The sequence below is a fragment of the Triticum aestivum genome, chromosome 6A (genome assembly GCF_018294505.1).
Source record: "Triticum aestivum cultivar Chinese Spring chromosome 6A, IWGSC CS RefSeq v2.1, whole genome shotgun sequence".
NCBI classification, from domain to species: Eukaryota; Viridiplantae; Streptophyta; class Magnoliopsida; order Poales; family Poaceae; genus Triticum; species Triticum aestivum.
The window spans coordinates 362,988,978-363,005,953 of record NC_057809.1 but is presented as its reverse complement, the minus strand read 5'-3'; the positions used below and the strand labels follow the sequence as shown (position 1 = coordinate 363,005,953).

The window sequence follows — 16,976 nt, the reverse complement described above, 5'->3', positions numbered from 1 at the left end:
GTCTCAGTTGATAGTCTCCACGGTTAATTTTCGTCCCACATCCATTGGTTTTTTTCGTCCTCACTCCCACCTCCCGATGGCCGTCGAACAAAAAAAACAATGATTCCCACTCACGAAGTCAAGGTGCCAAACCTCCAGTCGATCCAGAGAAAATCTACTAAAAAAATCAGCGGAAAAAAATCGGCCACAACCCGCACGCACGCACAGTGCCCTCGAGCGAGAACCTCTCTCACGCACAACTCGATCCCTAGCTCGTCTCCCCTTCTCCGCCACCGCCGCCCGCCCGCCCGCATCCCACCCCTTTCCTTCGTGTCCTGCCCACCTCCTCCCCTACCACTGCTCCTCCGCTCCGGCCCGGACCATCCTCATGCTTCCGCGGCTGTAGTCGCCTGCTCTCCAGACCTTGGAGCACCGCGGACGTGCTACAACCATGTTGGGGATGAGGCGGAGTATGTCGCGGCGGCGGCGACGAGCACCGCGAACGCGCTACCTCCTCCGCTTCGGCCCCTCCACACCATCTGCCGCCTCCGCCGACCTTAGTGGGCATGCCCTGGTCGAGCCCCCCCAAAGTCGGATGACGGCGCTGAGGAGATCACGTAACCCCAGGGCAGGGCGTAGCGACCGGCGAGGAGCGCCTCAAGGGCGTGGCCCCCGATTCGTGGGTCGACAGCGTGGAGGCAATCGTGTGTGGACAGGATATGGCGGTGTTGCGGCAAGCGAGGAGCGCCACTGCCGTTCGCACAAGATCCGCCGTCTCATCTCTGCGATTTGACCGCCGTCGGCGGTCTGCGATCCACTGTTCACATCCGAACTTGCCAGAGCCGCGGTGCCCCATGAACCACCCGCCTCAACCATTTTGTTTCCCTTTGATGGTAGTGACGACGACGGCCAAGGTAGGCCCTTTCCTCCTCCCACTCTTTCTCTATCTCTATCTGTGTGCACCCTTCTCCCTACGACAATATATTTGGGGTCGGAGCTAGGGTAGTAGACGCCAGGGCGTGCATCAGTTGGGCAAGCCAGGGAGCTGCGTGCGTGCATGATGTGTGCGCGTTCTTGTTGCGTGATGATGCAACACATGTTTTTTCTTTGAATATAGTTCTCTCATTCTTGTAGATGTGGTAGTTCTCTGCATGCAGTGTGGTGGCATGGTAGAGAGGGGAAGCAGATGGAAAACTGGCAGCGGCTCTATCTGCAGGTGGCATGATGGAGAGGCTAGGGAGCAACAAATGTTGTATTGGTCACTTTTTCTGTCATCTCTGTTTGCACTAATATGTAACTTTCGCCTGATCAGGGGATACCGCAAAGAACACGAGCAAAACATTGATAGGAGGTGATGAGGACTATGACCGAAGGCATGTATAATACCTACAATGAACTGTCAAGGCATGTCTAATCTAAACTGAAATATATGTAAGACACAGAAAGCAAGCAAACAGCCGTCAAGGCAACGAGCATGCCATGTGGTGCGTGGAGCTATGCCTTGTGCGTCCTGGACAAAATCGACAGTATGCTAATATCACTACAACCCAAGCCTAATCCGTCTATCTGAATTCAGATATACGAAAGGCACAAGAAGTAAGTAAACAACTGTAAGGCATGTTCGTGGAGGCCATGTGGAGGGATGGCTTGTGCAGCTGGGAGCGAATTGATGGTATGTTCACGTCAGACAGCCTCCTATTTCTATTCAGGTTCATGTTATTCTTTGTTCATCAATTGGGTTGGTGCACTACTTCACATACCAAGATATATTAAAGGTATCTTCTACAGTATGATGTGTACACAACTGTGAGAGACATGCTATGCGAGTCAATTAGGGATGCTGAATTTCCCTATAAGCTTTGTAGTTTAGAACATACATAAATTGTATTTCAAGGGGGATCAACCAGATAAATAAGTAATGATTAAGGAAGTACACGCTATGTGATCAAGTACATAAATGCAGTAATGATATATCGCTAGGATGATCATAGAGGCTTGTACATGAGGCTTTTGTTGGATAACTGTGAATTGACTTTTTCTTAGGATCCAATCTTTGATCAAACTACACCACCATTAAATTTAGGAAGGCTCATGTACTTTAGTATCACTTCTTAAATTAAACTTGACCATTAATTTCATAACATAGTAATAGCCTATATTTATATTTCAAGAGAAGAACTTGGTTCATGTTATGCTGGTTATTTTACTCTGTTTTTGTAGCGCGGGAAAAAGTTTCCTTTACCCAACTGGTGCAGCAAAATCTCTATGATACGACCAGTTTCGTCTATAGTCAGACCAACGACGACGACGTACAAGCTGCCAACCAGAATCAAGCTTCTGCGACTTTGCTAGTCACTGTTGGGGATGTATTTGTACCATCATATTTACGATCGAGTTTTGGCAATGAACTAGTTGCCATTGCATGTATGCATGCGCATACGCCAAGAAAGATTGGTCTTGTTCAGCTAGGAAAAGGAAAAGAAGTACATCTGGAACCTCTACATGCACGTGATTTCCTTGGTAATTTTGGTTGGCATGAAGCCAAAAGATTACGACTTCGGGACTCTAATTTCCATGGAGAATCTCTATTCCTAATGGAGCAGTTGGTAGGATTGCGTCCACGGTTTATTTTCGTTTGGTTATATTTCGTCTGGTTTATTTTCGTCCGGTTTATTTTCGTCTCATATCCCACCACCATATCTCCTCACATTGATTTTTTTACCCTCGCAATAAAAACTTTCCTAACTTTTCCAAAGTTTCCTAACTAGACACGTTATAAACGGGCATGTACCGATAGCACGTTATCAATTAATAAAATTTTGTTTTATGACAATCAATTCCAAATCCTAATTTTCCTAATGCATCGATCTTTGCCTTTTTTAAGTAGTTATTTTTATAGGGAGGGTTTAGCCACGAAAATCATCCCTCCATCGTCGGCTGCATCCCTCACCCACGTCGCTGTTGCAGGATCTTCATCCGTCATCCTGAGCAATTGGGGCGGCGATGCGGGCGAGCTTCACGATAGTGGGGAGGACCAGGCCGCGGTGAAGGCAGGTCATGCGCTCCTCACGCTCCACGAACGGAACCTGCGCACGGAGGCGGTAGCGCGGGGTGGCAGCCGGCAATGAGGCGGCCGCGCTACGTGACGAGCTACGGGTCCCCCTTTGTGATGTTTTGGCATCGCTCCTTCATCGCACATCCTCAGGTTCCTCTTGCCCTTCCCTTCCTCTGTCCTCCTCTCCCATCTCTATGCTTTCACGTGCATCCAGTTTTGATTCCTCGTGTGATATATACCAAACATAGGTACGTCAATTCACTTCCTTCCCTTCCCTTCGTCCCTCGGTCCCACGCTCGTGGCGCTGAAGTGGTGGCAACAGGCGATGGCGGTGGTGTCGCTGATGGCGGCGAGGACAGCATGTGGCAGCTCCCGAAGCATGAACACGACCGCACCTCGGGCCTGCCGTCTGCCAAGATATGGGTGAGTTCTCGTGCTGCCAACCATAAACCCTCATGTCCTACAAATTCCTCAAACCCTACCGTCTTGATCCCGTCCACGCTCTGATCCAAAGGACGATGCAGCTCTGGCCGATTGACAATGGAGGTTTGGGATCCTTCCTCTCAGCACCCACTCCTGGAAGAATCAGCGGTGCGCCACGCCGATTGAACCCCGTCGAGATCACTCGCCAAGATTGCTATTCTGAAGTTTATTGTAAAGAAAGTGAAGAGTGAGACAGGATCCGTTTATTTTCAACCGGTTTATTTTCAACCGGTTTATTTCCATCAAATTACCCCCACCCCCACGCCCACCCACCGAAACGCGCCCAGCGAACCGGGGAGAGATCCATTGAGGGAGAGATCCATTGTACAAGTCAGTAATAATCTAAGGGGGTGCCCTACCGGAGAAGATTATGATAGTTGGACAAGAAACTTGGTACTGTCGTGTAAGGTAAAGGTAGGAGAAATAGGAGATAAAAGCATGCATGGTGGGAGAAGGAAGTCGAATGTCGCGTGGTAGCTCAGACATGGAGTGTGGAAGAAAGACAATGACGAGATGTATGTATCTACTAGATCATGACCATGAGATATCATCCCATAGAAATGACCTTTGACTCTCATGTCACATGAATTTTCTCTTTGTATATATATATTTGTTAATCCGTGGCAACGCACGGACACTTAGCTAGTTAATGTATGGATGCAACGTACTAGGACATCAAATGGAAAGTGTTAATGTGCTGGGATTGGTCATGAAAATAAAGAGGTGATATTTGTTTCTTTTACAGCCACGCAAGGAACAAGATCCTTGGCAAAGAATATTTGTACGTATGCACCTTTCCTTAAAAGAAGTTGGATGGGGCCCACCTGCAGAACTTGAAACATTTGAAGATGGCGCACCGGTCCAGATAGATACCTTTTTATCTTAGATATGTTTAAGTCGGTTTAGTACCTGCTGAGATGTAAAAGACAGAAACTATTTAAATTGGTAGATAGACGTGTTGAGTTTGTTCGTCTAGTATATAAGGTGAAGTATGTGCACCATGTAAAAGGCAGGTTATATTTTGATAAAATAGACACAATGTGTTTTTAAGGGTAGACACCTGTATAAGTTCTAGAGGGATCTTTAGAAAACCTCTGTGTTGCGATTTCTTTGTAGAAATTATTTTTGCGCGTGAGTATCATCGTCGAGATTGATTTTCTCGTGCTGGGCCGCAAGGTTCAAACTCTCTATTTCGTGCATATCGCGTGCGCGGGCGAGAGGCTACTGCTGCCGCTGAAGGTGTAGTGTCGTGAAAGGTCGGGCTGCAACAACAGATCGGATCTCGCCATCGAGGTTCGGTTCACATCACTCTAGCAACCAAACTTGAGACAAAGTATCGCATATGCTCCATCCAAATAATAGAGGATTAGAGGGCATAGCCGCATGGTAACCATACTTGCACTTAAGAGTGCGCTGCTGAAGTACATGCCATGTGGATAGATGCTTCTACAATGACCGGAAGGTGCATCAATGGGGACGCTGCAACCCCCTGATGGACAGCATGCAGGGACGCTGCAACCGGCAGTTCATGTCCTTCTCACCAGGCCCCACTTCCTCACCTTGATCTGAAATCATGTGAACTGAAGGAATGCTTGACTGTTTTATAGTTGGTGATTGAAGGGTGGGGTGGCTTCCATAGTTTTCTTGTAGTTATTTGTAGTATATCTTTAAAATTAGGATTGCCCAGAACTTTAAATTACTATACAACTTGACCTTCTTGGCGTTGCTGCTTATTGATCACATCCATGCTAACTCAGTAACACTCTTCCCCTACCGTGTCTCAAAGCACACATGAGTGTACTGATTAATTATCTTGACAGGTTGTCACTGAGTCGGCCATGATTCCATATTTTAAGTATAGTTGGACAGTTGCAACTATTTTTCTTCATCACATCGGATACTCGGAAATGTTTTTGCTTGAAGAGGTAATGTGCTGGCAAAGGCTCTTTGACTTAATTTAGGCCACATCATTGGGCTTTGTAAGTCACATCCATGCTTAGTTGCTTACTGTTTATTTAGTGCTTAGTTATTTTTCTGTCTTTTTATTTTGATTGTTACTACCATATATTCTCACAAATTTTGCTGAACCAACGTTTTTGACATTTTCAATACCTTTTGATTGGCTATTTCTTTGAAGATTGAACTATGAAAAGGATAAATGAGAAATATTGTTTAGCATGGTATGATATAATGTACCATTTTAGTCTTGTGTATCCAATCATATAGAGACGAGAAAAAGTGTTCTTTATTTGCTTCTTTATGGGATCCCAGAATTTGGCTATTTTTGTTCTCACTGGTTAGAAAACAGAGGGAGTATATATATAGAAAATTGTGGATGCCAGACCTGTTGGGTGATGTGCAGATACTATGAACTCCTACAGGTTCTTCAAATTAACGTGTTGTGTTATTGCATTCTAATTTGTTCGGTACAGACACTGCAATCAACTGGGAGCTACAAGCTTTCCTTTTTCTTTACCATTGCTTTTCCACTACAATTGTTGTTCTTCATTACAGTTGATTTTTTATTTTCCAGATGAAGTATGCCTTTTGTTCAGTCCTATGGAGTTCACAAATTGATCCACAGCTACGCGATTTAGAAACTCAAAGGAGCATCAAGGTCGAAGAATTTCTTGGAGATGGCTATATTCCCTAGATCACTCGATCGATCAAAATTTCCCTTACAAAAATTATCTTATCAGTGCCACTGTGTATTTTGATTAACAAGGTAACAAATAAAGCTAAACTGTTAATAAGATAACAATGTTGAATTTTCTATTGACTTGTTAATTTATGTGAATTTTTTATAGAGCTGGCATTTTTTTGGATATGATTTAACCGTTAATCAGATATTTGACTTAAACTTTTCAGTATAATTCACTCATTTAGTATTAAGTTAATATCTATGGATCGTGCTTTGGCCAGTATATCAATATTTGCTAAAATATGATGACTGTGTGCCATACAGCTGATTTTTTTGGTGGTTATGAAATGTGCAACGCATGTACCATGAACGGGGCACTTAGTTTGATTTGCTCGGCTATACTGTACCCCCCCAACCCACCCAGATCCATAATATAAGGTGTAATTTGATTGTCTAAATTCATACTTTGTCTAAAGACATCTCTTGAAAAAATTTGTTGATGGTTACAAATCATAATCATATGGAAGCTTGCTTGAACACAAATCTAACTATGTCTATTTTATGTAATATTGTAACACCCTCGATGCGACTACATCTCCCACGTGTCGAGGCACGACTTGGAGGCATAATCGCATTGAAGGCATATGTCGCAAGTGAGGTAATCTTCACACAACCCATGTAATATAATAAGGAAAAGGATACATAGTTGGCTTACAATCGCCACTTCACACAATTACATGAATAAAGCATTACATCAACCAAATACAATCAGGGCCCGACTACGGAACCAAAATAAAAGAAGAACCCCAAATGCGACAAAGGTCCCCGATCGACCCCAACTGGGCTCCACTACTGATCAACTAGAACGAAACCACACAAAGGGCAAGATCTTCATCGAGCTCCTCCTTGAGCTTGGTTGCGTCACCTGCTCGGTAACATGGGCACCTGCAAACTGGTTTTGGAAGTAACTGTGAGCCACAGGGACTCAGCAATCTCGCACCCGCGAGATCAAGACTATTTAAGCTTATAGGAAGGATGGAATAATAAGGTGGAGCTGCAGCAAGCGACTAGCATATATGGTGGCTAACATACGCAAATGAGAGCGAGAAGAGAAGGCAAAGCACGGTCGATAAAGGTATGATCAAGAAGTGATCCTGGACTACCTACGTCAAGCATAACTCCAACACCGTGTTCACTTCCCGGACTCCGCCGGAAAGAGACCATCACGGTTACACACGCGGTTGATGTATTTTAATTAAGGTCAACTTCGGGTTTTCTACAACCGGACGTTAACAAATTCCCATCTGCCCATAACCGCGGGCACGGCTTTCGAAAGTTCAAATCCCTGCAGGGGTGTCCCAACTTAGCCCATGACAAGCTCTCACGGTCAACGAAGGAATAGACCTCCACCCGAGACACTCCGATCAGACTCGGTGTCCCGGTACAACAAGACATTTCGACAGGGTAAAACTAAACCAGCAACACCGCCCGAATGTGCCGACAAATCCCGATAGGAGCTGCACATATCTCTTTCTCAGGGCACACTCAGATGAGCGCTCCGTACAACTAAAACCAAACCTCGAGTTTCCCCGAGGGGGCGCCGCACAGGACTCTAGTTCGGACCAACACTTAGACAAGCACTGGCCCGGGGGGGGGGGTAAAATAATGATGACCCTCAGGAGCGCGACTCCCAAGGGAAAAGAAAAGGCTAGGTGGCAAATGGTAAAACCAATGTTGGGCATTGCTGGAAGAGCTTTACTTAAGGCGAACTGTCAAGGGGTTCCCATAATAGCCCAACCGCGTAAGGGACGCAAAATCCGGGAACATAACACCGATATGACGGAAACTAGGGTGGCAAGAGTGGAACAAAACACCAGGCATAAGGCCAAGCCTTCCACCCTTTACCAAGTATATAGATGCATTAATTAAATAAGATATATTGTGATATCCCAACAAGTAAACATGTTCCAACAAGGAACAACATCTCCGTGTTCCAACAAGGAACAAACTTCAATCTTCACCTGCAACTAACAACGCTATAAGAGGGGCTGAGCAAAGCGGTAACATAGCCAATCAACGGTTTGCTAGGACACGGTGGGTTAGAGGTTTGACATGGCAATTTGGGTGGCTGACAAGCAAGTGGTAGGCATCGTAGCATTGGCATGGCAAAAGAGCGAGCAAACTAGCATAGCAAAGATAGTAGTGATTTCGAGGGTATGATCATCTTGCCTGAAATCCCGCAAGGAAGAAGAATGAGTCCATGAAGAAGACAAACGGACGTAGTCGAACGGGTCCTCACAAAAGCGACGTAACCGAAACCAACCCGAAGAAGCAAACACCGGAAAAGAAGCACACAACATAGTAAACAACCAACACATCAACATGGCATGATGAACAATCGAGTATGAGGCATGTCCGGTTTAATGAAGCATGGCATGGCAAAGTGCACAAGCAGTTCTACAAATTAAGTGGAGATCAATATGCAACGAGTTGCATATTAACGAAACACCACAACACGTTATTTAGTTTGATCTCGTTTATGTACCCCAACAATATTAAATGTTGATTAACATGGCAAGAGGTGAAGCACAACGAAACTACCTATCTAGGCAAGTTTAAATGAGGCCGGAAGCAACGAACAACAATTCCGGTAAATCCCCATAGCATATTTTAGATTTGGTACTGTTCTGCCTTAAACAATATTTTAGAGTTGTTAAACATGCAAGATGAGTGCACCATGTTAAACTAGACAAAATTCTACCCCATTTACATATAAAGTTTATTTAATTCCGAGCTACGGTTAAATAGTTATGAATTAAATCATTTTAGCAAGGCATAGGAGCAAATTTAAACAAACATCATTTTAAACATTTCAAACATGGATGAAAAAGGCAGATTATGAAAGTAGATAAAATTCTGAGCATCTTACATATATAACATGTTTTATTTGGATGCATGGTTCAAAAGTTATTAGCAGTTTAACATAGGGGCAGTTCTGTAAATATGCAGTGCACTGGTTAAATAGAAAAAAACGTTCGGCGAAAAAAAACGTGACTCGGGCCGAATCTGTCTAGCCCAAATAGCAATAAAAAAAGGAGGCGCTGGGGAGGCCTCACCCATGGGCTTTGGCCCGGTTCAGGGAAGAAGGTTGGCTGGGTGAGGAGGGGTGCGCCGGGCCGGCAAAGAAGCAGGCTGGGCCTGGCGCTTGCCTTGGTGGGAAAAAGGAGGCCCACACGTGGAGCGGGCGGTCTGGAGCTGGGCTGGATCTACGGCAGGCGAGGCCGGCCCGTGCGAGCGAAGCAGGGGAGCGATGCGGTCAACGGATGTGGGCGAGGCGCTCGTCTCCCTCGCGACAGAGGCGGCGCCATCCTCGTCTTCTCGACAGGAAGAAGAGTAGCGCAGCGTGGGACTTGCAGGTCGGCGCGCGAGCCGACAAGGGACTCCGGCGACGGTGACTGACGACGACGCAAGCGCCGGGAACGGGCAGGACCGGGCGAGGGGGTCTCAGATCCGGCGGCGCAAGGGAGCTCCGAGGCGGGGAGGAACGACAGGGTCCTGGCAGGGAAAAATACAGTCACGAGGCAGGGACAGAGAGAGGGCCAGAGTGAGATCCAGAGGAGGCGAGGTGACCTGGCCGTGCGACGATCGGTGGCGCGGCCGCGGGAGGAGCTTGGTGGCGCAGGGCTGCAGGGGAGGCATGGACCCAACCGGATCCGGGCGATGCAGAGGGAGCTCAACGCGGCCACGGGAAGGGGGCGACGCGCATGGAGCCGCGGGGCGACGAGGATGCTAGGACGCCTGGTGCTGCGGGATCGGGGCTCCCGCTCGAGTTCCTGGGCGCGTGCTCGCGCATGAGCGAGAGGAGGATGGGCCTCGGTTGACAGGATCGGGGCCAGGGGCGTGGCTACGCAGGGAGGCCGCCGGTTGTATCGGTGATGAAATTGAGGGGTGGAGCTGGTTGGTGGGATTGGATCGGGGAAAATGAGGGGATCCCGAGGAAGAAAGGTAGGTGGCGGCGCGATGGGACAAGAGGGCTAGAATTTAGGGTTGCTGCCTGGGGGATTGGTCTATATATATAGCACTGGATTTTGGTTAGGTCTATTTCGTCCCTCCGATCGAAACCAGACGGTCGGGAAAAATAGGCTAGGGAGTCCAAAAGAGAAAACGGAGATGTTTTGAAGACGTTTGGAGATGATCCGGACACAACGGTGGCGACACCCCGGGTCGGGTCCGGGACAACTTTTCGGACGCACGCGCGAGGAGGGCCGCGGGCTGACGAGAGAGATTAGGTAGGGCCTGACAGTGAGTGGTGGTGGACTGAGAAGAGAGAGGGGGAATCAACCCGACAACTATTTCCGGAGATCGAAAACGTCTGACGTTAGACCGGCTACTATGCTGCTATATTTATCCGTTGGGACGTCAAACGGACTCCGAATGCGATGAAACTTGGCAGGCGGTCTACTGACAACAAAACAACACCGCATGCCAACTTTCAACCCATTCCGAGAACATTTTCCGGCCACTTATAAAATACTATTTCGGACATGCCGCGGGCGCGTGCAAGTGTGTCTGGGCTCAGAACGGACAACGGACGGAACGAGGAGACCGGGACGGATGCAAGTTTTGAAAACATGATGATGCAATGCACATGATGACATGATGAAATGCAACACGCAAGCCAATGACAAGACAACAACAACGAATAACTGAACGACACCTGACACATCGGTCTCGGGGCGTTACAACACTCCACCACTACGAGAGGATCTCGTCCCGAGATCTAGAATGGCACTGGAGGGAAAATGGAAGAGAAAGAGAAGAGGTAAACTAAGTTGCTTCTCTGACAAACGAGTGAAACCACGAACCTTGAGGGGTTGAACAAATTGGAAGAAATGAAACAACGGAGGAGAACAAAGTTCACAACACTCCGTTAAGAAAGAGGAAAAGAAGGAACCGATCCGGGTAGCACTCCGGTTGAGAAGGGATGGAAGACTTGATAAAATGAGAGAACTTGAGCAAAAGGGACACAACACTCCGGTTAAATGGATAAGTCAAGAAAAGAACATGATCCTGACAAAACAAGAAGATGGGTTGCAGAGAGGAGCATCACAATGCCTCCAGAATAGAAGAAAGAGTGGAATGGAATGAACGAAGTGAAACACGATCTTGAGAGAGCACGATAACAACAAATGCTAGAACGGAGTTGTTGGAAAACCAACAACGAAAAGATAAGCTTGCTATGGTCTTGTGGAGTACATCTCAAATAATGAGGTGACAACCTGCCACTTACGAAAAACAAGATTGGATTGATATGAACAAGAAGACGAGAAACTTATTTCACCGGGAGGATAAATGAAGAAACTTGGATCATTTATAAGCACCATAATAACAACCATCCTTAGGGAAGGCTTAAGGTGAAATCTATACCAAGATAACTCCAATGAAGAGATTGACGGTTGAAAAGATCTCTTGAACAAAGAGAAAAAGATGGATTTAAATATGTCACTCTTGAAAAACTTGTGAATCATGAAACGCGAAGGGAAATTATTAAGAATGACCTAACACCACCTCAAAAGATAAGGTCGAAAGAATTGCACTTCGGAATGCAAGATGAAGAATGCTTGAACTCCTCAAAACAAAACATGTGTTGAGCACCATGTTTATTTTTGAGTATAGCTTGGCTGATCTTAACTTCAAGGGAAATCTTGAAGAACAATTGAAGAATGAAAAGAATCCTTGACGAACCACCATGTAGAGCCTCCATGAAGAACTCCGGTAACAAAAGAATAAAAAGAAAGAGAAATTGAAAACACAAGGTGAATCCTTGCAATGATTTAGATGGAGCTTCGCGACGAGATAATGCGGAAAACTTAGAACTCCGGAAGAAAGATGAACAACAAGCAGCCAAGAATTTATTCCTCCTGAACAAACTCTGAAGGAAAGGATTAATCATTTGGATGAAACCAGAATAAGAATTATGTTATGCGTATCCTTCACCAATTTAAATTGATGACAAGCAACGGATTTGGCATACTACTTATTCTTGTAGAAAGGATTAAGAGAGATATGGCGTAAACTTGAGAAGGTCTTCAACGGACCACCGGTAGGATTTGGAAAGAACGAATGAATTGATATGATAACAAAGAAAGAGAACTCTTGAACGAACCACCGTAAGAATTGAAATTGAACGTAGCAAATGCACAAATCACCGGGAAGAATTGCAAAATGAATGAAGATACTTTAGGGTATTTAGATACATGAGAACGAAGAGATCAAGAACTGATTAGAGGATATTCGATTGATGCACCGGCAAGATAGGAGAATGATAACTGACAGCTGAGAATGAATAAACCTGAATTGATGGACTCCGGATGACAAACTGAGAAGACTCTTAAATTGCTCCAGAAGGGTGAAAAGAATTCTCACAATCAAAACAATTATGAGAGGATGGCAACCAACTAGAACCCCGAATCTTGAAGAGAATGGAGCAAGATTAAAGAGAAACTCTTCTTCGGTCTTCAAATGATGAGAATGACAACGAGAAACACCACCAAGAATTATTGAGGCACACCGGAAGAATCAAAAGCGAAGAGGTTGAGCCAACTATGAAAAGAATTTGAAAGATCTTGGAGAAAACATTTGACTGATGATAAATCATTCTTACGTCAAACTTCGAAAAGAATTTTCAGAATACCTTCGGGAAAATAAGAAGAGTCAGGTAAGATCCTGGAAAAAAAAACCTGTGGGTTAGGGCCCACTCAAAAGAACACCGTTGAAAAGATTTAAAAGAGAGGTTGCATCGGTTGAATTAAATGACTTGAATGAGATAACATCCTCGAAAGATCTTGAAAGAATCTTGAGTGACAAGACGAACCTTTTGAGAAAATTTGAGCACTCCGGGACAATTGAATAGCGAGAGGTGAAAGATTGAGAATTGCACCAGCATGAGAAAGCATTGAAAACGAGGAAAGGGATATGATCAACACCAAAAGCTTGACTTGAAACCACCGGAGAAGATAAAAGAAACGAAGAATGATGAACTAGAAACTCCGTTAGTAACTTCATGAGAATCACCGGATAAGAACATGAAGGAAATAGAATGGAGGGACCTCCATAATAAATGGATATTTGATAAAGAAATCCGAGTCCTCGAAGAAAAAGGGTGGGTGGGTGGGAAAAACAAAGGCAACTTGGAGACGGATGAAACAAACACCGTTGAGAAGAACTGATCATTGATCTTGCGAAAGTTCAAATGATCGTGTCCACTTGAAGAGAAGCACACCGGTTAAAAAGGATTGACATGACAATCTCGATTATCAAGAAGGATTAGTATTCACATAGAAATATGAGAAGACCATTTACGAAAGGTATGGAATCAACTCTTGACTTCGAAGCAACTCGAATACCACAACTCAAAACAAAACGAAGGATTGGCTTGCAGAATAAGCCGGAACAAACATATGATAGAGATTTCGTCCGAAGTTTTCGTGGTGGGGCCTACACGGGCTCGATCGTACAGCACCATCATGTACAAGGCAGTGCACATGACATACGAAGTGTCCCCGAACCAGCATAGCCAAGGGTTCTTTAAGACACAACGAGACCACTGTAAAATCGACCGTGAATAGGCGGACCACTAGACGTCGAACCCCAATTTCATATCATACATCTGTCGGAAAGATATCCTAAGAGCTACTTGATTTCCCACCTATGAAACCTCCGAAATTTTCCGGTTATGCAATCAGGTGTTGGGGATACAGGGGAAGCATAATATCTCACCCAAACTAGAAAATCCTACATCCAGCTGTATCCATCCTTCAACACATAACCAAGAAACCTTCGGAAACCATCTACCTCAACCTTCGAAAAGCATCCGTTATACAAGTTATGGCGATACTCCCGAACTCCCGCCCCAGTACTGGGTGGCGTCGAGGTTATCTCACCAACGAACTGCATAAAAGAGATTTTCGATGTCGGCGTACTAAACTCAGGTATACCAGAATTGCAACGATAAAATTATGATGACAACACCTCAGAGCTCAACTCCCCGGGACACTTCCACAAAACCCCTGACAGGAGGCACCAAGACAATGATCTCATCATAAAACCATCGGAACGATTCCAAGATACCCGCGTGATCCTAAAAAAAAATTTAATGAAATTTGAGAAGAGAAAAGTCAAAACTCTACGTCAGGATGCCTCGCAAGAGTGATGAAGGGATTGAGGAGTAAAAAGAATTCCTAAACTCTCCGATATATAATTCCTAAATGACTCAAAACATTTTTCTAGACACAACTCGGCTGCTAAAAACGATCAAGCAATGGGGCTCCTAAGGTCGGGGAAGGCTCTGATACCAACTTGTAACACCCTCGATGCGACTACATCTCCCATGTGTCGAGGCACGACTTGGAGGCATAATCGCATTGAAGGCATATGTCGCAAGTGAGGTAATCTTCACACAACCCATGTAATATAATAAGGAAAAGGATACATAGTTGGCTTACAATCGCCACTTCACACAATTACATGAATAAAGCATTACATCAACCACATACAATCAGGGCCCGACTACGGAACCAAAATAAAAGAAGAACCCCAAATGCGACAAAGGTCCCCGATCGACCCCAACTGGGCTCCACTACTGATCAACTAGAACGAAACCACACAAAGGGCAAGATCTTCATCGAGCTCCTCCTTGAGCTTGGTTGCGTCACCTGCTCGGTAACATGGGCACCTGCAAACTGGTTTTGGAAGTAACTGTGAGCCACAGGGACTCAGCAATCTCGCACCCGCGAGATCAAGACTATTTAAGCTTATAGGAAGGATGGAGTAATGAGGTGGAGCTGCAGCAAGCGACTAGCATATATGGTGGCTAACATACGCAAATGAGAGCGAGAAGAGAAGGCAAAGCACGGTCGATAAAGGTATGATCAAGAAGTGATCCTGGACTACCTACGTCAAGCATAACTCCAACACCGTGTTCACTTCCCGGACTCCGCCGGAAAGAGACCATCACGGTTACACACGCGGTTGATGTATTTTAATTAAGGTCAACTTCGGGTTTTCTACAACCGGACGTTAACAAATTCCCATCTGCCCATAACCGCGGCACGGCTTTCGAAAGTTCAAATCCCTGTAGGGGTGTCCCAACTTAGCCCATGACAAGCTCTCACGGTCAACGAAGGAATAGACCTCCACCCGAGACACTCCGATCAGACTCGGTGTCCCGGTACAACAAGACATTTCGACAGGGTAAAACTAAACCAGCAACACCGCCCGAATGTGCCGACAAATCCCGATAGGAGCTGCACATATCTCTTTCTCAGGGCACACTCAAATGAGCGCTCCGTACAACTAAAACCAAACCTCGAGTTTCCCCAAGGGGGCGCTGCACATGACTCAAGTTCGGACCAACACTTAGACAAGCACTGGCCCGGGGGGGGGGGTAAAATAATGATGACCCTCAGGAGCGCGACTCCCAAGGGAAAAGAAAAGGCTAGGTGGCAAATGGTAAAACCAATGTTGGGCATTGCTGGAAGAGCTTTACTTAAGGTGAACTGTCAAGGGGTTCCCATAATAGCCCAACCGCGTAAGGGACGCAAAATCCGGGAACATAACACCGATATGACGGAAACTAGGGTGGCAAGAGTGGAACAAAACACTAGGCATAAGGCCAAGCCTTCCACCCTTTACCAAGTATATAGATGCATTAATTAAATAAGATATATTGTGATATCCCAACAAGTAAACATGTTTCAACAAGGAACAACATCTCCGTGTTCCAACAAGGAACAAACTTCAATCTTCACCTGCAACTAACAACGCTATAAGAGGGGCTGAGCAAAGCGGTAACATAGCCAATCAACGGTTTGCTAGGACACGGTGGGTTAGAGGTTTGACATGGCAATTTGGGTGGCTGACAAGCAAGTGGTAGGCATCGTAGCATTGGCATGGCAAAAGAGCGAGCAAACTAGCATAGCAAAGATAGTAGTGATTTCGAGGGTATGATCATCTTGCCTGAAATCCCGCAAGGAAGAAGAATAAGTCCATGAAGAAGACAAACGGACGTAGTCGAACGGGTCCTCACAAAAGCGACGTAACCGGAACCTACCCGAAGAAGCAAACACCGGAAAAGAAGCACACAACATAGTAAACAACCAACACATCAACATGGCATGATGAACAATCGAGTATGAGGCATGTCCGGTTTAATGAAGCATGGCATGGCAAAGTGCACAAGCAGTTCTACAAATTAAGTGGAGATCAATATGCAACGAGTTGCATATTAACGAAACACCACAACAAGTTATTTAGTTTGATCTCGTTTATGTACCCCAACAATATTAAATGTTGATTAACATGGCAAGAGGTGAAGCACAACGAAACTACCTATCTAGGCAAGTTTAAATGAGGCCGGAAGCAACGAACAACAATTCCGGTAAATCCCCATAGCATATTTTAAATTTGGTACTGTTCTGCCCTAAACAATATTTTAGAGTTGTTAAACATGCAAGATGAGTGCACCATGTTAAACTAGACAAAATTCTACCCCATTTACATATAAAGTTTATTTAATTCCGAGCTATGGTTAAATAGTTATGAATTAAATCATTTTAGAAAGGCATAGGAGCAAATTTAAACAAACATCATTTTAAACATTTCAAACATGGATGAAAAAGGCAGATTATGAAAGTAGATAAAATTCTGAGCATCTTACATATATAACATGTTTTATTTGGATGCATGGTTCAAAAGTTATTAGCAGTTTAACATAGGGGCAGTTCTGTAAATATGCAGTGCACTGGTTAAATAGAAAAA

General features: G+C 45.2%; 1 protein-coding gene across 8 annotated transcripts; it reads left to right on the top strand.

Annotated features, from left to right (window-relative positions):
• The first annotated feature begins 202 nt into the window (after nucleotides 1–202).
• On the top strand, nucleotides 203–4,109 carry LOC123127558 (uncharacterized). Of its 8 annotated transcripts, XR_006462605.1 has the most exons (6): nucleotides 203–893; nucleotides 1,114–1,195; nucleotides 1,292–1,651; nucleotides 2,200–2,585; nucleotides 2,947–3,457; nucleotides 3,559–4,109. XR_006462605.1 is itself a non-coding variant. In XM_044547296.1 (3 exons), the coding sequence occupies exons 1-3, from the start codon at nucleotides 1,597–1,599 to the stop codon at nucleotides 2,965–2,967; spliced, it is 462 nt and encodes a 153-aa protein (XP_044403231.1). In that variant the 5' UTR covers nucleotides 904–1,596; the 3' UTR covers nucleotides 2,968–3,542. The 8 variants fall into 8 exon arrangements, 1 of the variants encoding a protein (XP_044403231.1); XR_006462604.1 differs by lacking the exon at nucleotides 1,114–1,195; XR_006462601.1 differs by having other exon boundaries at nucleotides 1,114–1,651.
• The last annotated feature ends 12,867 nt before the right edge of the window (nucleotides 4,110–16,976 follow it).